The sequence below is a fragment of the Hemibagrus wyckioides genome, linkage group LG14, assembly GCF_019097595.1.
Source record: "Hemibagrus wyckioides isolate EC202008001 linkage group LG14, SWU_Hwy_1.0, whole genome shotgun sequence".
Lineage (NCBI taxonomy): Eukaryota > Metazoa > Chordata > Actinopteri > Siluriformes > Bagridae > Hemibagrus > Hemibagrus wyckioides.
Genome location: NC_080723.1, coordinates 17,322,511 through 17,345,557, shown reverse-complemented (window position 1 = coordinate 17,345,557; position 23,047 = coordinate 17,322,511). Strand labels below are relative to the sequence as shown.

The 23,047-nt window shown below is 42.3% G+C and overlaps 1 protein-coding gene across 2 annotated transcripts in view; it reads right to left on the bottom strand.

The window, feature by feature from the left end:
- Positions 1 to 23,047, bottom strand: part of enox2 (ecto-NOX disulfide-thiol exchanger 2) — a 292,078-nt gene that overhangs the window by 208,408 nt on the left and 60,623 nt on the right. For both annotated transcript variants that reach the window (XM_058407650.1, XM_058407652.1), the window contains exon 2: positions 14,826 to 14,881. In XM_058407650.1, coding sequence (XP_058263633.1) covers positions 14,826 to 14,859 — 34 coding nt within the window. In that variant the 5' untranslated portion in view covers positions 14,860 to 14,881. The remainder of the gene's footprint in view (positions 1 to 14,825; positions 14,882 to 23,047) is intronic.

The following is a 23,047-nucleotide window of genomic DNA, read 5'->3' as shown; positions in this document are numbered from 1 at the left end:
GTTATGCATATTGCAGAACGGCTTCATTAAGTGAACAAGCTGATCCTGTTACACAACTGCTCTGCCACTTTGGATAAGGTTCCCTATTATATAAAAACACACTGCACAGCATATATATATGTATATGTTGTTCTTTCAGCTGCTCCATGTTCGGGGTCACCACAGAGGATCATTTGGTCCACATATTTTGATTTGGTACAGGTTTGACACTGGATGCCTTTCCTCACGCAACCCTTCCATTTTATCCAGGCTTGGGACCGGCACTCAGAGTTCACTCTTCAGTGCCTGGGTTAGCTCCCTACCCGGGAATCAAACCCGGGTTGCGTCAATAAGAGCACAGGATCCTGCCGCTGGACCACCAGGAGGCTTACATATAGCTCATCTGCTTTTGTCAGTTCATTAGTGTTCACTGACCACCATGGAATTACCACTGACCAGATGTTATTATATCAGATCATTTTCAGCACAGTAGTACCACTGACATGGTTGAAACATGGCTGTTGTTGTTGATCATTTGTTGATGTTATTTGTCGTGGTGAGTGGATTAATCACCATCAGCTCACCTTCTGATGTCAAACACATCGGAAACCGTCCGCCAACCGAATATCTCCAGACGGCAGCAGTGACCATGTGACCACGAATGAAAAACACAGCATGATTAACACGTGGAAAATGATGAGCAAGCGTCTGTAACTGTGCACCCTATGTAGCTGCGTGTCTGTCTAATCCCTACCTTCTTCAACAGGAATGAACCCCCACTGACTGTCTAGATTTATCATCACATACTTTATCTCTTGTGCTTTCTGTGAGACACGTGAAGTCAGACGTGGCGTCTATTCTCTGCTGTTTGTGCTCCGTCACAGAGCGGCTGAACAGGAGCGCTGGCTTCACTTTTCCACATATATGACCTCATACAGTAAATGTCACTGATTGAGCTTGTAATTCCAGACCTCCAACCAAAAGCCACAGTAAACATTCCTGCAACTTGAAATGTTAACTTCTTAAGTACCAGATGCTTCTATGTTTAGGAAGGGAAATGAAATCAAGTCCTCCTTGTCTACTTTAAAACTACTTCGGCTTTAGATCAATAAAACATACAGGCATGGTCAAATCTCTATCACTCTCCAGACTAATCGCGGGCAATCCTCACCATTTGAGTTATTCCCAATATAACTAATGTTAGCTGGCTAGCTTGTTGTATTTCAAGCAACATTCAGGACTTCCATCAGCATAAATGTTTAAAGTCCTCCATAGAAAAACAGGACCTATAGCTTCTCAGGTCTGTAACTGTCACATGTGGTTGAAGTAGCTTTTCACAAGCTTTACATGCTCCAACGGAGCAAAACAAAAGATTTCATATAGGCGTCCACGTTCGTTTGTTTTTTTGGACAGCACTAGTGCTGCTGTGATTGACAGGGGAGAGAGAAATTCCCGCCCATTTCTGACCATTTTTGCTTCCTTTGCAAGTGTTCTCAATTTTGCACATCTTTTCATACACACAGAATTTGAGTACATCAAGTCCTTGGGTTCCCAAGTGGCACATCAATCAAGCATTTTACTCTTTTTCCTCTTTCATGAAGAGAGATAGTGAGGATGGTTTAAACTCCATCCAGGAGTCCACAAACCTGCGATCTGTTTATCCGCAATGTGAAAGAAGTGCTTGATACTTTGCTGATAAAATAACAAAGCACAGTGAATTTTCCTTATTTCAAAAGCTACTACAAGGTCTACAAAAGAGTGCATCATTATACATGAGCAAAACGGCACACGTTGTTTAGATCGTGTTAATAAATATGCAAATGGAAGGGTTTCTGCAAAAAATAGGGGCGGGGCTAATGCAAACTCAACTCATTTACCATGAGTGATGATGTAAACTGTAAAATTCCTTTAGTGGTAATGATTGTGAAAAGACAAAATTCTACAGTCTACTAGGTTTCCATAACAAGAAGATTTATCAGTATTATGCCTTAGTGTCTCATTCCTTAACATGTCAAATCTGGTTTCATATCAGGTTTGTCATGTGTTTATGTTTTGTTTACTGGGAACTGTGTTGTTGTTATTGTGGTTCTCCTCCGCTGTATTGTCATTGCTTGTCTCTCTCATGTTTCCTGACCGCTCTCACCTTTAAACCTTTGTGTCCAGTGTAAAGTATTGTACGGTGTTTTGCTGCCTGATTTTGCTGAGAGTTTTTCGTTCATCTTGTGACATCTTGGTTGTGTTCTCTGGATTATCCCTAGTGCTGTTGTTTGCTGATTGCCTGAGCTTCACTTGTTTCCTGTTCTGATTTTGAATGAAGGTGTGCATTTATCTGCTTGCCCTGCTTGCCTTTGTACTGTACACGAGTTCATCTCTTGTGCTAGAGAAATGAATTTATCCATCCATCCATCTTCTATACCCACTTTATTCCTAATTAGGGTCACAGGGATCTGCTGGAGCCTATCCTAGCACACATTGGGTGAAAGGCAGGGGTACACCCTGGACAGGTCAAAAATGTATTAAACTAAATAAATTAAATGTTGTTCTTTCAACTGCTCCTGTTCGAGTTCACCACAGAGGATCATTAACTAAACAACTTTGAATAATGTCCATAAAAACATTGTGTTATACTTATCATGTCACTACATAACATTGGAACTACAGCGCCGGTGAATATCCCGGCTGAACGGTATCAGGTTGTCGAAAATCATGCGGCATTGAAAATCAATCAAGTATCGATTCCCACTCGAGGTAGATTTTCAAGGTTAAAAAAGGAAAATGTCACCTGATTCGGCACGAGTCCAAATTCTACAGTGTAAGGACATGGTCTGAAGTAAAAAAATAAATAAATAAATAAGAAATCTGTCAATATTTACTTATTTATTTTTCATCAATAAATGTTGCCAAAGGACACAAAATGTAGAATTCAGGAAGAAAAAAAAAATTTTAATTTAAAAACAATTGTAAAAAAAATATTTCGGTTTGCAAAAAAAAAAAAAAAAAAAATTAGACAGCAAGAAGCAAGAGAGAATATTTTATATTGAGTTTAACAGGAAGAGCACTGGGGGGAAAAAAAGGAATATGTGATCATTTGGATTTAAGAAAAAATATTATGTATAGTTTTGATAAAAATATTATGCTTGATTTTGTTGCTTATAGTAAACACCATTAGTGTTACATTTAAGCGACTAAAGCATAACAATACTGCGATAATGTGTCAGGTGGAATGCAATGTGAAAAGCCCGGGTTCGATTCCCAGCCAGTGCCCAAACCCCAGCCACTGGATGTAGTGCCGGTCCTAAGCCCGGAAAAAAAAATGGGAGGGTTGTGTCAGGAAGGGCATCCGGTGTAAAACCTGTGCTTGTTGTTGTGTGGACCAGTTCATCGCTGTGGCAACCTCTCAAAGACGTAGGAAGCAGCAGAAAGATCAACAACAACAACAAAAACAACAACTGTGATAACGTTGCACAACGCCAGTGTTGTAGGTTCGATTCTCAGCTCAGTTGTTTGATATTATTTCTGAAAATCCACACTCAAATCAAGTCGGATGTCCAAAAACTAACTGTGTTACTTAATTCAATCATGTAGAAGAGATAAAGAAAATTCACTGTGCTTTTTTTTAAAATCAGTAAGTATCCCACACTTCTTTTTACATCCTGGATAAACACATCGCAAGTGAGATAAACGAACGTTAAGGACAGAGTGCTGGTGAGAAGCTTTGTTAGTTATTTGGATATGAGAAGGTGCTGAAGATGCACTGATAACTGTGGTATAATACAGCATCCAAAGCTACAGCGAAGACAAACAAGCTCATTGATAATTATAGTTCTATGGATGTCACTTTCAAATGACACAAATTTCAAATGTCATGCAATCTATTCGAATATAAATATCCCCCTCTGCCACAAGACCTCAACACAAACATTCTTTGCAGTATTCTATTAACACGCCGTACACCGTTACTGAATAACATGCAGTCATACGAGGTTGTTTGCTTGGTGCTGCTCCGCTCGTCTCTGCCTCTGTCCGACTATCTGCTGCCTCGTTGTGGTGGTAAATTAATAGTTGAACCCAAAGAGTTTTAAGACAGCTTTACTTTATCTCTGAACATAACTTCTACGGTCTACTCATTTTACCCAAAATATTTCCACACGCTGCTTTATAGCTGATTTTTGGTTGTAATTGTTCACTTAAGGCAGTTCCTCTGCTTGATGTTAGCTTCCATTTTCAGCTTACTAACGGGTCAAGAAGACATTCAAAACTTTTAGGGCACCTACTGCTGGATCAGATTCTAAACAACAACATTAAAAGCTGTCTAATGCGCTTAGGCTGTGCATTAATATTCCTAATTACAGTGTGAATAATAATTTTTCATGGGATGTTCGAATATCGGTTAAAAAGTGACAGCCCTACAATGTTATGTCATCTTTATTAATGATGATTAAGGAAAGAAAAGCCTCAAAGGTAAAAGTATTATTGGAGTAATTTACATTTACCCTTATCCAGAGCGACTTTCATTTTATTTCATTTTATACAACTGAGCAATTGAGGGTTAAGAGCCTTGCTCAGGGGCCCAGCAGTGAAACCTTGGTGGATTTGGGATTCAAACTCGCAACCTTCTGATCAGTAGTCCAACACCTTAATCACAAAGTTACCACATGCACTATTGTGCATGTATTTGGGACAAAAAGTATAAAAAATCCAAACACAGTTATGAATCAGAGAGATGTTTATTCCTGCTGAAATCATGAAAAGCATCTTTAACACTCCGATGTTTATGGTTCAGCACTCACGTCCTGATCTCTGCTCGGATCTCCGGTCAGGAATGATCTCTGACGTCAAAATAACCTATTATCTATTTCATGTCAGCTGAAGGTATCGAGACTACAGATGTGAGCACTGTAAGAACATCAGACACCGGATCAGGGATGTGGGTGTGGAGCAGCCTGCAGCATAGTGTAGCTCCTGACCTCATTACAATGCATGGAGATGGTCAAGAGTTTGTGTCCTCCGTGCCTTTACGCTCTAGAAATCCCTGTCAAAGTGCAGCAGAAAATAGGAAAAAAAGAAAAATACCAATCCCACAAAAAAAAAATAAAAAAAAATCACGCTCTCTGTTCTCTGTGGTCAAAAAAAATCCAGGATAGCTTCAATATCGCTTGAAAAAATCGCCTCATTTTTTGTACCAATATGTCGAATTTAGGAACACTGTAATACTCCCCAGCACATTTCCACTAGGAGTAAATATTTCTCCGCAGTAAATACCTAGAAGGAATGTAAGTGAGATGTGTAACACAGTGCACGCTGTATCCCCTGGAGTTTATCACCGAACAACAGCAGCATGACACTGCCAGTAGTCTAGCCAATTTACCGCATCATATTTTAATTCCCTCTTTCCTCAGCCTGCAAGCCTGAAGGAGAAATGAGAGCTGTTTGTTACGAATTTATCTCAAATTTGGAAGTGAAAATGTGCACAAATGCTCTGCCTGGCTGTACCAAGAACCCTCCTGTTATTGATTAATCCAATCGGCAATTGATGTATCCCACCCCTCTGGGACACTCATTTCTCTCTCTTCCCCACCCACACAAACAATTTAACACTGCTCCTGCTTAATCATATGCTTGGTTTCCCCCCCAAAAAAGTAATCCCCCCCCCCAAAAAAAAAGCTTAACATTCACGTCTGATGACTAGGCGTTTATTTCCATTCTGAGTCTTACATTACCTAATGATCCCAAGCTTTTTCCTTCCATTAAAAATGCTTTAATATGGAATTTAGCCTTGGGCTTACACTTGGTTGGTGAGCTGATCTGAAGATCTCACTGGGTTTGTTTACTCCAGCCAAACCAGCTGTGGATGAGAACATGTGCTCAGATGAAGGAAGCAATTTGAAGCAGCTTTTGCATTCAACTGAGACTTTTTCCACTCAGAAATGAGAACATTATAAAGAAGTAGAAGAAGAAGAGGAAGAAAAAAGTATGGCTGTACTGGAGATGTGAGAAAATATCTGTATTCATATCTATTTAGTGGACTGTATTCGGATCGAAACCTGAAGTGGGCGTGGCTTAATATCAGGACTGGCAAAATCAGGTCAAACTCAAGTCCATCATTTGAGTTAAATATTGGTCTCAATTAGAAATGTGCACAGTTTTTTTGCCCTTGGAGGTCCTGTGGTCTCATCACTGTGGCCTGGGTTCGATTCCCAGGCAGGGAACTAACCCAGCCACTGAGGGGTTCTCAGTGCAGGTCCCAAGCCTGGATAAAACAGGAGGGTTGTGTCAGGAAGAGCATCCGGTTTAAAACTTGCACCAAATCAAATATGCGGACCAGATGATCTGCAGTGGCGACCCTGAACACGGAGCAGAGAAAGAACAACAACAACAACAACAACAACAACATTTCTACTACCTTGAAATTTCCTGCTTTACTTGTGCATTTGCTACCTAGAAATTTCCCCTTTAAAAAAAAAGTGTCAGTGTTTACTCAGAGGTAATTCTTATAAATAGTTACTATAATGATTGATTAAACCACAAGCTGCCGGCTCGTGGTCCTCCGTATATCTATGTGGGTTCCCTGCTTGTTCCCTGGATTCTCTAACCTCCCTAAAACATGCCAGTAGGTGGATTGCGGTGCCCTGTGATGTACTGGTCTCTTATTGGGGGCAAAATCTCCCATCTCGTGCCCAGTATTCCGGAGACTGGATCCCAATCTCCCTTAAACCAGACCTAGGTAACATGTTTACTGAAACTGGACGAATTAAACAATAGGTGTGTCTCAATTGACATACACACTATGCAATTATACTAGCATCTAGTGTATGAAGGGGTTTAGAAGGGTAATGGAATGCTAATGCTGGAAGTAAAAGCCATTTCCCAAAGTGAGCTAACTTAAAAAACCTGTGTAAGATGTCTTGTCCACTGGAGTATCATCGGCCATCATGAAAATGTTTTCTTATCCAGCGTCACTGCCTGGTAGCCCTGCCCATCTACCTCTATGTAAACAAAGCTGTGTGAGTTTAGTTCATGAAGCGTCCAACATTCCACACTTGGGTTGAATAAGGGCATCATCTGGGTACACTTCTTCTTCTTGAACACACTACTCACTACTAATTATACTACACAATGACAGTGCATACGTATGCAATTTGGGACACAAAACCTGCCAAGTAACATCATAGCATTGGAAAGACGTCACCGTTACTGTCGTAAAAGCAGCAATGGTCATGTGTCAAACCATTTGAGCAGTTTAGTTAAGGCTCTATTTTCTTCTCCTGAAGCTGACACTTCCCATATAGTACTTTATTTCTTTAATGATCCTTTGGAAGTGACCTTTTTGTCTGTGGTGTTGGGGCAGGTTACAGACCATTGCTCCTTTATATCATATTTCTGCTGCATAAACCTGAACCATATGACAGAGATGTAGAAGCTTAGTGGTTAAGGTGTGGGACTACTGATCAGAAGGTTGTGAGTTCGAGTCCACAAAGCTGCCACTGCTGGGACTCTGAGTAAGGCACTTAACCCTCAATTGCTCAGTTGTTTAAAATGAGATAAAAATGTAAGTTAAGGGCGTCTGCTAAATGACAGAAATGTAAATATAAGTGGAGGACGCAACAATGACAGGTTCTAGGTCGTTTCAACAAACCCTGTTACAGTGCATTGTGTATTATTTACTATACAAAAAAAAAGCCTACTAATGTACTTAGTATACAACACAGTATTATAGTAATTTGGCATTGTTCATGGTTTCATAGAACGCCATAAGGTTTGTGTTTGGTTAAAATATTTTCATAAAAGTGGCTTAGTGGTTAGTACTGTTGCCTAACAGCAAGAAGGTCCTGGGTTTGAATCCCGGGTTCGAACAGGCAGGGGCCTTTCTGTGTGGAGTTTGCATGTTTTTCCCGTGCCTGCGTGGGTTTACTCCGGGTACACCGGTTTCCTCCCACAGTCCAAAAACATGTACATTAGGTTGATTGCTAAATTGCCTGTGTGAGTGTGTGGTTGTCTGTCCCTGTGATGGACTGGTGACCTGTCCAGAGTGTACCCCTGCCTTTCGCCCAATGTGCGCTGGGATAGGAGATCCCCGTGACCCTAATTAGGAATAAATGGCTAGAAAAAAAATGGACGGATGGCAACAGGTACACGACAATCCAAATATCCACTCGAGTCTAGTTCCGTCGAAGCGATTCGTTCAACCCGACGTAGGCGTACAACATTATCTTGTTATTTCCACGATGATAAAGACGCTCAACAAATCAGCTCTGATGCTTGTGTTCGCATCGTTGTTTTTTTCTGCCATATAAGCCGGGGAAATTAGCTGTGGAAATTTCACTGATGCGTGCATATCGCTACACATCACAGGTTAGCAAAAGCAGCCAGATCTTCACCATGAAACACTTTCTGTCATTCGCACAAAACAACTTTGAGGTTTTTAGCCTCGGAAAAAACCCACAAAAAAACGTGTCAAATAACACGTTAAATAAAAAGCCGTCAGGCTGATTTTCAGGGGGAGGAAAGGAACAAGCATTAGTCTGAAAATGATTCTGGCTGCAGTATTTTCTTTCTTTTTTAAAGAATATTTTCAAAAAGTCTAGGCACAATTACAGAAATAAATGAGGCATGGAGCACTTTTAGGTGAACGCAGCCATTACTGTTTTAATCTCTTATGCCTCGAATAACTTTCAGACGATGCGTGCGGTACGTACACTGGCACATTATTTTTATTCGAATTGTGCAAAATAAAAAGAAGTTGTGGCGCACAACTAGGTTAAAACATTAAACCCCTGTGAAATGGCTGGTGAAAAGAGAGAGCTGTATTGATTTCATCACACAGGAGCAGACAAAGGTTTAGACTTTTCTAACATGTGAACCGCGTTCAGACTTTCAGACACATGACTTTTAAATGTCACGCTGAACCAGACGACTCTTTTATGTGCAAATTATTCGAATGTGGGGAAAATGAACTGATGCTTCAGATATGAGGTTTATATCATGGACGCTTCTTTGAGGGGGTGGGTGGGTAAATAAATAAATAAATAAATAAATAAATAAATAAATAAATAAATAAATAAATAAAAACAAAAAGAACATGATGTCAAAAAATTTGATCTCGTAGGAGGGTCTTGTGGAAAACAAAGAAGTCACAATAGGCAGATGTTATTTTATTTTTTTTTTAAAGACTCAGCGCTACAGGGGCTTGGCCCTAATAAAAGCAGGTTAAATGTTTGCTAGATGGAATCAAATTTCCTCTGCTTCACCTGAAAATGAGTGAAAGACAGCCTGTACTCTTATTTCATTTAGTTCATCTTTAGGGACAGCCTGCTCCTTTATCCCTTCTTCCTCCCTGTCCCTTTCCCCCCCGCTCTCTCTTTCGAACTCTTTCAGCGACTTCCTTATTCAGTGAGTGCATCTGAATCAAAAAGTAATTTGACTTCGTGCTAAAAAAAAAAATAAAAAAAATCAGTAATTACAATGGGTTCTGGCCGTTATTACAGCGGTGCATTAGCGCTGTGGCAGCACATTCATGGGGAAAAAAAAATAATAAAAAAGATGGTTTGAAAGAAAACCATAAATCAAACTAATCATTCTGTAGCCAATTTCATTTCGTAGGAGAAAGGCGAAAAAACGAGAAAGGAAATAGTTTCCAATGCGGTAAATGTGAGAAAAGCTTACCCACTTAATTGCTGGGTGGTAAAAACGATTTGAAGCACTGACAAGCTGCCTGTCATTACGGCTACCTCATCCTCAGTATGGAAAATCTGGCACTTCACTGGAAAACTCCAGAACCTCTCTGGATCTCTGGATCCATCCTCAGCACAGGGGAAATCTCCATTAACATATCAGCTTGCCAAACATCCACTAGTGTTTCCCAACAAAAATATCCTACTCTGTTAAACAGGAAAGCCATCATGTCAAAAAAATGCTTAAATGTCAAAAAAAATTCAATTTCTGTAACTGCTACAATGGATATTGTGTCTTTCCAGGAATGAGATGCTAGGATATGATATGATAATTATTAGCAGATCTGGTGAAGCTTCGTGTCAGATTAGATAGATGCAAATGCAGGAGGAGGAAGAAGCAGCTAATCAGAAAATAGGATAAACGTGACAAAGCAAATGCACAGGAAATGGTGGGAGGAAAAAAGGCCAAACCAGGACTGTAAAGAAATTTCAGCTGATGCAAAAATGTAGTTCATGCTAAAGTTCAGATTTTTCTTGGGCAGAGGCATCTGAGATGCTGAAAGGTCTGCACCTCTGCCTTCAAAACACAAGCATTGCATTTAAGCCAGGAAAATAAAATGGGATAGAAAATACAGACTGGAAATAACAAAAATGGGATAGAAAATACAGACTGGAAATAAAATGGGACAGAAAATGCAGACTGAAAAAATGGGATAGAAAATACAGACTGGAAATAAAATGGGACAGAAAATGCAGACTGAAAAAATGGGATAGGAAATACAGACTGGAAATAAAATGGGACAGAAAATGCAGACTGAAAATAAAAAATGGGATAGAAAATACAGACTGGAAATAAAATGGGACAGAAAATGCAGACTGAAAATAAAAAATGGGATAGAAAATACAGACTGGAAATAAAATGGGACAGAAAATGCAGACTGAAAATAAAAAATGGGATAGAAAATACAGACTGGAAATAAAATGGGACAGAAAATGCAGACTGAAAATAAAAAATGGGATAGAAAATACAGACTGGAAATAAAATGGGACAGAAAATGCAGACTGAAAATAAAAAATGGGATAGAAAATGCAGACTGAAAAAATGGGATAGAAAATACAGACTGAAAATAAAAAATGGGATAGAAAATGCAGACTGAAAATAAAAAATGGGATAGAAAATACAGACTGAAAAAATGAGATAGAAAATACAGACTGAAAATTTAAAAAATGGGATAGAAAATACAGACTGAACAAAAAATGGGATAGAAAAAACAGACTGAAAAACAAATGAGAGAAAATACAGACTGAAAATAAAATGGAATAGAAATTACAGACTGAAAAAAAAAAAAATTAAAAAAAGCTAAACATGTAATAGTATATAAATAGAATAGAAAATTAGAATAGAATATTTCCTCTCTGGACACATGGATTACTTTAACAATATGGCAATAAAATCCTCCTTATTATGAAACTGAATTAACACTTGATCCAGCACAAGGTATTAATTTGAACTTTCTAAAAGCTTTCATTCTCTGAAATACAAACTCAAGGTCGTGAAATCATAATATGTGTTCGAAATATATTTTTATTCATAAAAAATCATAAATTTGTTACGAACACTAATTTACAAACACAGATTTGATCTACATTTTATTCTGTTAATTAGATCCTGAAAGCTACATTTAGGAGATTTTTTAAAGAATAAACAACGTGTGTTATTAAATATATTAGTGTCCTTTAGCTCTAAAGCAGAGGCATTTGTCATGTTTAGCATTCCTACATGTTTCATAAAGTCTGCTAGGAAACTCTAGGGGTGGAAGAATTTTCTGTTCAATTATTTGTAATAGTATTTTTAATCATTTGTCTGAACCTGCCGATGTTCTGCTTGTAGGCTCCTGTTTTTTTAATTACCCTGTCATTATTTATCATAAGAGCTGATTTATGCACCAGAACAGACCTCAAGCGTAAGTGAACAGAGAGATGAATCATGTAGATTACAACAGTGTTTTGGGGGGGTCTTTATTTCTCTTGCCTCTTATTTGGAGTGTTTACTAACTTTATATGCAATTCATTTGACACACATACACTCTCTCACACACACAGGCATAGACCAATATAATAAATATGTAATTAAATATATAACCTTGGAGTTTGCATGTGTTTCCTTTGCTTTAGAAGTTTCCTCTGGGTATTCTGGTTTCTTCCCCCAGTCCAAAAACATGCTTTTCTAAATTGTCAGCAGTGTGTAAATGTGTGTGTGTGTGTGTGTGTGTGGTGTAAGATTGTGCCCTATCCCCCACCTTGAGCTTAACTGAGTCCCCTGGTATAGACTCCAGGTTCCCTACGACCCCGTGTAGAATAAGCACTACAGAAAATGGAAGGATGGATGGACCTCTTCTTGTCTCAACAGTGCCTACGAAAAAAAAAAAAAATACTGTACTGGCTACATTAAGCCTCTGCAAGCCTCAAGAGGAAACTTGTGCATGATGGGATGCATTTTTGTGGCCAGAGCACAACGTCCCTGTGGAGGACAGTAGCGAGATACAGAACTAGAGCAATATTCCAACAATTGGATTAGTGCTGGGACCAACCTGCCAAATAAATATTGATAGATTTGGATGGCTGATGCAGCTGGAAAGCATTTGAACCTTATTCTGTTGCCCGAAATATGTCAGGAATCGCTTCCTTATCGCTCCGCAGCTGTGGGTCACCGTGCATCGAATTATACTATTACAGTCTGAGAAAGGAGGTGAAGGGAAGGGCTTTACGGAAATGAGCATGATAAATCCTGGAATGATATGAAATATTGGTTGTGCGCTCAAACCAATATTCCCCAGACAATTCTATATTTTAAGAGAAAGACTGCTGAGATATTTCTAAAGTAATTTCGCTGCTCGCTCTTGCCACTCAGAAGAAGGCTTAAAGCCACAACAGACAGCTGAATTTTATGAACACGGAAAAGCTCGGGCGATATTAATTGCCGGTTTTGAGTCATGCGGCGCGAGAGCGAGTCCATCGCTCGGCCACTTTGTGGTCCTCGCTTCTATTATACATTATATCAATCAGACACCCTGGATTCATTAAGCTGACTTATTCACCTGGGCCGTGAGCTCATTATGGCCCGCTCTGATGCCAGTCACAGCTCGAGCACAGCCTTTAGAGCCTTTACCTCCACCCCCGACATACCCCCCACCCCTTCATCATGTTCCCCAATGACGAGAGAACGGGACAGCAATTCCTCACGCTCATGCAAGTAATCAGGTGCGAAGCCGAACTCTGACGTCTAACCCAAAGGATAACTTAATATGAAGGGTTCCAGTGCCAGAGCTGAGACAGCCAAGGTATCTTTTCGAGCGTTTAACTGACAGACATGCCACCTACTGAATGATGAGTCATAGTTCTGGTTAATGGGAGTCAGGCTCTTGAGTAAAGAGGCGGCTTTGGTTCTTGCAGCTCCAGCTCAAGACTATCGAGTGTAAAAGCGGCCATGTGTATGACAGGCCAGTCGTCTGTCTCCGAATTCGCCGTGACCCTGCCGCTCTGGGCAGCCTAGCGTGAGCTTAATTGAAAAAAAGGCACGCTCATCTCCTTCAGACACCTTGTTCCTTTGAGCTTTCACAAAATTAACTACTTTCATTCCTTCACAGACTCGCTCGTGTGTTGACCGGCTCCATCGGTCTGTCTGGGTTTGATCCCAGGGTCTCCTTTGTGCTGGACCTCGGAGAGGCCTGCGTCGTGCTTTTCCTTCCTGCGTTTGAGAAAAACTCAGTGGTACAGTGAATCGCTGGAAATAAATCAACAGCGGTGTTGACGTGAAGAAAATCATCACAGGAAGGAATAAAATATAACATTTAATCCCTGGTTTATGATGGTGGAGTCCATGAGTACTGATAAAACAAGTACTGGTTTATCTGTTTGATATTTAATGCCAACCTGAGTGAGTGTATAAGCTTACTGGATCTAGTGGGTGAAATTCTGGACAGAATCTAAGGCTAACACCTTAAGACTACATACATACATACATACATACATACATACATAAATAAATAAATAAATAAATAAATAAATAAATAAATGGAAAAAAATTAAAATAAAATAAAAAACAAATAAAAAAAATAGAAATAATAAAAATTTTTTTTTAAAAAGTGTTCTTATATAACAGATATTAGTAAAAAAAAATAAATAAAAAATACAAACATGAAATTAATAAATAAATAAAAAGTTTTAAATATTTCCATATAGACCTAAATAGGAACCCAAAAAAATCCCATTCAAAAATCAAAAGTGCTCCTACAAGATATTTATGTCTTTTCCTATTATACAATTCCTATAATATTGTCCTATTATATTTTTCCTGTTAGGAATCTTACAGTAATAATTACAGAAGGTTAGAAAGTTTCTTACTGGAATCCTTACTGACATTAATTTGTCAAACAATGTGGCAAAGACATAAAAAAGGTAAATGTTCCTTAACTCAGAAGAGAATTAGAAGAAACTACTGCAGGAAGCTTACACAGAATTACATGGAATGCTTGTTTATGGTCAAAAATCATAAACATTACAGTTAGATGTTAGCATCATTGTATAACTGGAGGCCAAGTGTGGCTGAAAATAAACTGGAGCTTCATTTCCAGCTGCTGAAAGTTGGGCTGTCAAATAGGGATGCTTAAAGAGCTGATATAAATTATGCATACTTTATCCCATGAAACTAAAACTTAGGAAACTTTTCTTATTTAATTCACTTTGAGTCAGTCTTCCTCTCAGCACACTGACGCGACTGTTAAAACTATTCGTGTCAACCTGCAGCCCGAACCCCGTGTTTCGACTCCCGGTTGGCAAAACACATCCTGAAACTTGTCAAACTGCACTAATATCATATCTGCTCTCTGAACCGGGAAAACTTTCAGCCATTCAGAAAACACGCTCAATTAATAAATAGAAAGAAGCTGGCGAAGGTTTAGCTCGTAAAACGTAAAAACATGGATCTCCGGGGACGAGACACGGTCTGCTTCCCGTTATCTAGAGCCCCTCTCCTCACGCAGGCGATGACAGATTTATCAAGTGCGGAGCAGAACCCGTAGCAGCGGAGTTTTCTAACTGGAAGGTCAGAAAGCCGCTCAGACGTCCTGCTGTGACGCCGAGGTTGTGTACGTCTGCGACGTGTTCGGCTCTTACCTGCAGCTCTGCCAGGTCTGTAATCCTTGTACATCGCTTCTCTCACTGCAGCGCTCCTGTGAAAAGAAGAATACGTTATCTAACAATCCAGCACTCCTTTTATACAGTAAAGCCGACACGCAATCGCGGCACTTTCTTTTTATTTATGTTGACCTGAAATAATTCTCTGCTATTTTCAACAGAAATCTGACTCATTTCATCAGCCAGCGCAAGAGATTCAATAAAGTGCCCTTGAGCTTAGAAATGCAAAACTATTTGGCAGCACTGATACTTTGTTCCTGCCAATAGTCATCCACAACAATCCCCCCCCAACCCCCACCCCCACTATGTTGCATCACTGCTTTCAAGATTACCGGTTTGGGAATTTCAATCATTCATCTTTAGTAGCAGTGTTATCCTGGTCAGAGCTGCCATGGATATCAGGAATACTGAGAGCAAGACTGGAATACACTCTGGATATTACACTGTTACACACACACACTCACACTCACTCACCCACACACACACTCACCCACACACACACTCACTCACTCACTCAACGACACACTCACTCACTCACCCACACACACACTCACTCACTCACTCACCCACACACACTCACTCACTCACTCAACGACACACTCACTCACTCACTCAACGACACACTCACTCACTCAACGACACACTCACTCACTCACTCACCCACACACACACTCACTCACTCACCCACACACACACTCACTCACTCAATGACACACTCACTCACTCAATGACACACTCACTCACTCACCCACACACACACTCACTCACTCACCCACACACACACTCACTCACTCAACGACACACTCACTCACTCACTCAACGACACACTCACTCACTCACTCACCCACACACACACTCACTCACTCAATGACACACTCACTCACTCACTCACTCACTCAACGACACACTCACTCACTCACTCAACGACACACTCACTCACTCACTCAATGACACACTCACTCACTCACTCACTCAACGACACACTCACTCACTCACTCAATGACACACTCACTCACTCACTCACTCAACGACACACTCACTCACTCACTCAACGACACACTCACTCACTCAACGACACACTCACTCACTCACTCAACGACACACTCACTCACTCACTCAATGACACACTCACTCACTCAACGACACACTCACTCACTCAACGACACACTCACTCACTCAACGACACACTCACTCACTCACTCAACGACACACTCACTCACTCACTCAATGACACACTCACTCACTCAACGACACACTCACTCACTCACTCACTTCCACTCACTCACTCACTCAATGACACACTCACTCACTCAACGACACACTCACTCACTCACTCAACGACACACTCACTCACTCAATGACACACTCACTCACTCAACGACACACTCACTCACTCAACGACACACTCACTCACTCAACGACACACTCACTCACTCACTCAATGACACACTCACTCACTCACTCACTCAACGACACACTCACTCACTCAACGACACACTCACTCACTCAACGACACACTCACTCACTCAACGACACACTCACTCACTCACTCAACGACACACTCACTCACTCACTCAACGACACACTCACTCACTCAACGACACACTCACTCACTCACTCACCCACACACACACTCACTCACTCAACGACACACTCACTCACTCACCCACACACACACTCACTCACTCACTCAACGACACACTCACTCACTCACTCAACGACACACTCACTCACTCACTCAACGACACACTCACTCACTCACTCAACGACACACTCACTCACTCAACGACACACTCACTCACTCACTCACTCATTGACACACTCACTCACTCACTCACCCACACACACACTCACTCACTCAACGACACACTCACTCACTCACTCAACGACACACTCACTCACTCAACGACACACTCACTCACTCACTCAACGACACACTCACTCACTCACTCATTGACACACTCACTCACTCACTCACCGACACACTCACTCACTCACTCACTCACTCAATGACACACTCACTCACTCAATGACACACTCACTCACTCAATGACACACTCACTCACTCACTCAATGACACACTCACTCACTCACTCACTCAATGACACACTCACTCACTCAACGACACACTCACTCACTCAACGACACACTCACTCACTCACTCAATGACACACTCACTCACTCACTCACTCAATGACACACTCACTCACTCAACGACACACTCACTCACTCAACGACACACTCACTCACTCAACGACACACTCACTCACTCACTCAATGACACACTCACTCACTCACTCAACGACACACTCACTCACTCAATGACACACTCACTCAACGACACACTCACTCACTCACTCAATGACACACTCACTCACTCAATGACACACTCACTCACTCACTCAACAACACACTCACTCACTCACTCAACGACACACTCACTCACTCAACGACACACTCACTCACTCACTCAACGACACACTCACTCACTCACTCAATGACACACTCACTCACTCACTCAATGACACACTCACTCACTCACTCAATGACACACTCACTCACTCAATGACACACTCACTCACTCACTCAATGACACACTCACTCACTCACTCAATGACACACTCACTCACTCAATGACACACTCACTCACTCACTCAATGACACACTCACTCACTCAATGACACACTCACTCACTCAATGACACACTCACTCACTCACTCAATGACACTCACTCAATGACACACTCACTCACTCAATGACTCACTCACTCACTCCCTCTCTCACTCACTCACTCAACGACACACTCACTCACTCACTCAACGACACACTCACTCACTCACTCAATGACACACTCACTCACTCACTCAATGACACACTCACTCACTCAATGACACACTCACTCACTCAATGACACACTCACTCACTCAATGACACACTCACTCACTCAACGACACACTCACTCACTCACTCAATGACACACTCACTCACTCACTCACTCACTCAATGACACACTCACTCACTCAACGACACACTCACTCACTCAACGACACACTCACTCACTCACTCAATGACACACTCACTCACTCAACGACACACTCACTCACTCAACGACACACTCACTCACTCAATGACACACTCACTCACTCACTCAATGACACACTCACTCACTCAACGACACACTCACTCACTCAACGACACACTCACTCACTCAATGACACACTCACTCACTCAATGACACACTCACTCACTCAACGACACACTCACTCACTCACTCAATGACACACTCACTCACTCAATGACACACTCACTCACTCACTCACTCAACGACACTCACTCACTCACTCACTCAACGACACACTCACTCACTCAACGACACACTCACTCACTCACTCAACGACACACTCACTCACTCAATGACACACTCACTCACTCAATGACACACTCACTCACTCACTCAATGACACACTCACTCACTCACTCAATGACACACTCACTCACTCAACGACACACTCACTCACTCAATGACACACTCACTCACTCACTCACTCACTCAATGACACACTCACTCACTCACTCACTCAATGACACACTCACTCACTCACTCAATGACACACTCACTCACTCAATGACACACTCACTCACTCACTCAATGACACACTCACTCACTCACTCAATGACACACTCACTCACTCAATGACACACTCACTCACTCACTCAACGACACACTCACTCACTCACTCAATGACACACTCACTCACTCACTCAATGACACACTCACTCACTCATTGACACACTCACTCACTCACTCACTCAACGACACACTCACTCACTCAACGACACACTCACTCACTCAACGACACACTCACTCACTCACTCAATGACACACTCACTCACTCAATGACACACTCACTCACTCAATGACACACTCACTCACTCACTCAATGACACACTCACTCACTCAATGACACACTCACTCACTCACTCAATGACACACTCACTCACTCAATGACACACTCACTCACTCACTCAATGACACACTCACTCACTCAATGACACACTCACTCACTCACTCAATGACACACTCACTCACTCAATGACACACTCACTCACTCACTCAATGACACACTCACTCACTCAATGACACACTCACTCACTCACTCACTCAACAACACACTCACTCACTCACTCAATGACACACTCACTCACTCAACGACACACTCACTCACTCACTCAACGACACACTCACTCACTCACTCAATGACACACTCACTCACTCACTCAATGACACACTCACTCACTCACTCAATGACACACTCACTCACTCACTCAATGACACACTCACTCACTCAATGACACACTCACTCACTCACTCACTCAACAACACACTCACTCACTCAATGACACACTCACTCACTCAATGACACACTCACTCACTCACTCAATGACACACTCACTCACTCAATGACACACTCACTCACTCAATGACACACTCACTCACTCAATGACACACTCACTCACTCACTCAATGACACACTCACTCACTCACTCAATGACACACTCACTCACTCACTCACTCACTCAACAACACACTCACTCACTCACTCAATGACACACTCACTCAATGACACACTCACTCACTCAATGACACACTCACTCACTCACTCAATGACACACTCACTCACTCAACGACACACTCACTCACTCACTCAATGACACACTCACTCACTCACTCAATGACACACTCACTCACTCACTCAATGACACACTCACTCACTCAACGACACACTCACTCACTCACTCAATGACACACTCACTCACTCACTCAACGACACACTCACTCACTCACTCAATGACACACTCACTCACTCACTCACTCAATGACACACTCACTCACTCAACGACACACTCACTCACTCACTCAATGACACACTCACTCACTCACTCAACGACACACTCACTCACTCACTCAACGACACACTCACTCACTCACTCAATGACACACTCACTCACTCACTCACTCACTCAACGACACACTCACTCACTCACTCAACGACACACTCACTCACTCACTCAATGACACACTCACTCACTCACTCAACGACACACTCACTCACTCACTCAACGACACACTCACTCACTCACTCAATGACACACTCACTCACTCAACGACACACTCACTCACTCAACGACACACTCACTCACTCAACGACACACTCACTCACTCAACGACACACTCACTCACTCAACGACACACTCACTCACTCACTCAATGACACACTCACTCACTCACTCAATGACACACTCACTCACTCACTCACTCAATGACACACTCACTCACTCAACGACACACTCACTCACTCAATGACACACTCACTCACTCAATGACACACTCACTCACTCAATGACACACTCACTCACTCAACGACACACTCACTCACTCACTCAATGACACACTCACTCACTCAATGACACACTCACTCACTCACTCAATGACACACTCACTCACTCAATGACACACTCACTCACTCAATGACACACTCACTCACTCACTCAATGACACACTCACTCACTCAACGACACACTCACTCACTCACTCAATGACACACTCACTCACTCACTCAACGACACACTCACTCACTCAACGACACACTCACTCACTCAATGACACACTCACTCACTCAACGACACACTCACTCACTCAATGACACACTCACTCACTCAATGACACACTCACTCACTCACTCACTCAATGACACACTCACTCACTCAACGACACACTCACTCACTCAACGACACACTCACTCACTCAACGACACACTCACTCACTCAACGACACACTCACTCACTCAACGACACACTCACTCACTCACTCAATGACACACTCCCTCACCCAATGAGACACTCACTCACTCACTCACTCACTGACACACTCACTCACTCAACGACACACTCACTCACTCAATGACACACTCACTCACTCAACGACACACTCACTCACTCAACGACACACTCACTCACTCAACGACACACTCACTCACTCAACGACACACTCACTCACTCAACGACACACTCACTCACTCAATGACACACTCACTCACTCACTCAATGACACACTCACTCACTCAACGACACACTCACTCACTCAACGACACACTCACTCACTCAACGACACACTCACTCACTCAATGACACACTCACTCACTCAACGACACACTCACTCACTCAACGACACACTCACTCACTCAACGACACACTCACTCACTCACTCAATGACACACTCACTCACTCAATGACACACTCACTCACTCAACGACACACTCACTCACTCAACGACACACTCACTCACTCAATGACACACTCACTCACTCAACGACACACTCACTCACTCACTCAATGACACACTCACTCACTCAACGACACACTCACTCACTCAATGACACACTCACTCACTCAACGACACACTCACTCACTCACTCAATGACACACTCACTCACTCAACGACACACTCACTCACTCACTCAATGACACACTCACTCACTCACTCAATGACACACTCACTCACTCAACGACACACTCACTCACTCAACGACACACTCACTCACTCAACGACACACTCACTCACTCACTCAATGACACACTCACTCACTCAACGACACACTCACTCACTCAACGACACACTCACTCACTCAACGACACACTCACTCACTCAATGACACACTCACTCACTCAACGACACACTCACTCACTCACTCAATGACACACTCACTCACTCAACGACACACTCACTCACTCAACGACACACTCACTCACTCACTCAATGACACACTCACTCACTCAACGACACACTCACTCACTCACTCAATGACTCACTCACTCACTCAACGACACACTCACTCACTCACTCAATGACACACTCACTCACTCAACGACACACTCACTCACTCAACGACACACTCACTCACTCAACGACACACTCACTCACTCACTCAATGACTCACTCACTCACTCAACGACACACTCACTCACTCAATGACACACTCACTCACTCAACGACACACTCACTCACTCAATGACACACTCACTCACTCGACACACTCACTCACTCAATGACACACTCACTCACTCGACACACTCACTCACTCAACGACACACTCACTCACTCACTCAACGACACACTCACTCACTCAACGACACACTCACTCACTCACTCAATGACACACTCACTCACTCAACGACACACTCACTCACTCACTCAATGACTCACTCACTCACTCAACGACACACTCACTCACTCAACGACACACTCACTCACTCACTCAATGACACACTCACTCACTCAACGACACACTCACTCACTCACTCAATGACACACTCACTCACTCACTCAACGACACACTCACTCACTCACTCAATGACACACTCACTCACTCAACGACACACTCACTCACTCAACGACACACTCACTCACTCACTCAACGACACACTCACTCACTCACTCAATGACACACTCACTCACTCACTCAATGACACTCACTCACTCAACGACACACTCACTCACTCAACGACACACTCACTCACTCAATGACACACTCACTCACTCAATGACACACTCACTCACTCAATGACACACTCACTCAACGACACTCACTCAAGTCACTCACTCAACGAAACACTCACTCACTCACTCAATGACACACTCACTCACTCAATGACACACTCACTCACTCAACGACACACTCACTCACTCACTCAATGACTCACTCACTCACTCAACGAAACACTCACTCACTCAATGACACACTCACTCACTCACTCAATGACTCACTCACTCACTCAATGACTCACTCACTCACTCACTCAACGACACACTCACTCACTCAATGACTCACTCACTCACTCACTCAACGACACACTCACTCACTCAATGACACACTCACTCACTCACTCACTCAATGACACACTCACTCACTCACTCAATGACACACTCACTCACTCACTCAATGACACACTCACTCACTCACTCAATGACACACTCACTCACTCACTCAACGACACACTCACTCACTCAACGACACACTCACTCACTCACTCAACGACACACTCACTCACTCACTCAACGACACACTCACTCACTCACTCAACGACACACTCACTCACTCACTCAATGACACACTCACTCACTCACTCAATGACACTCACTC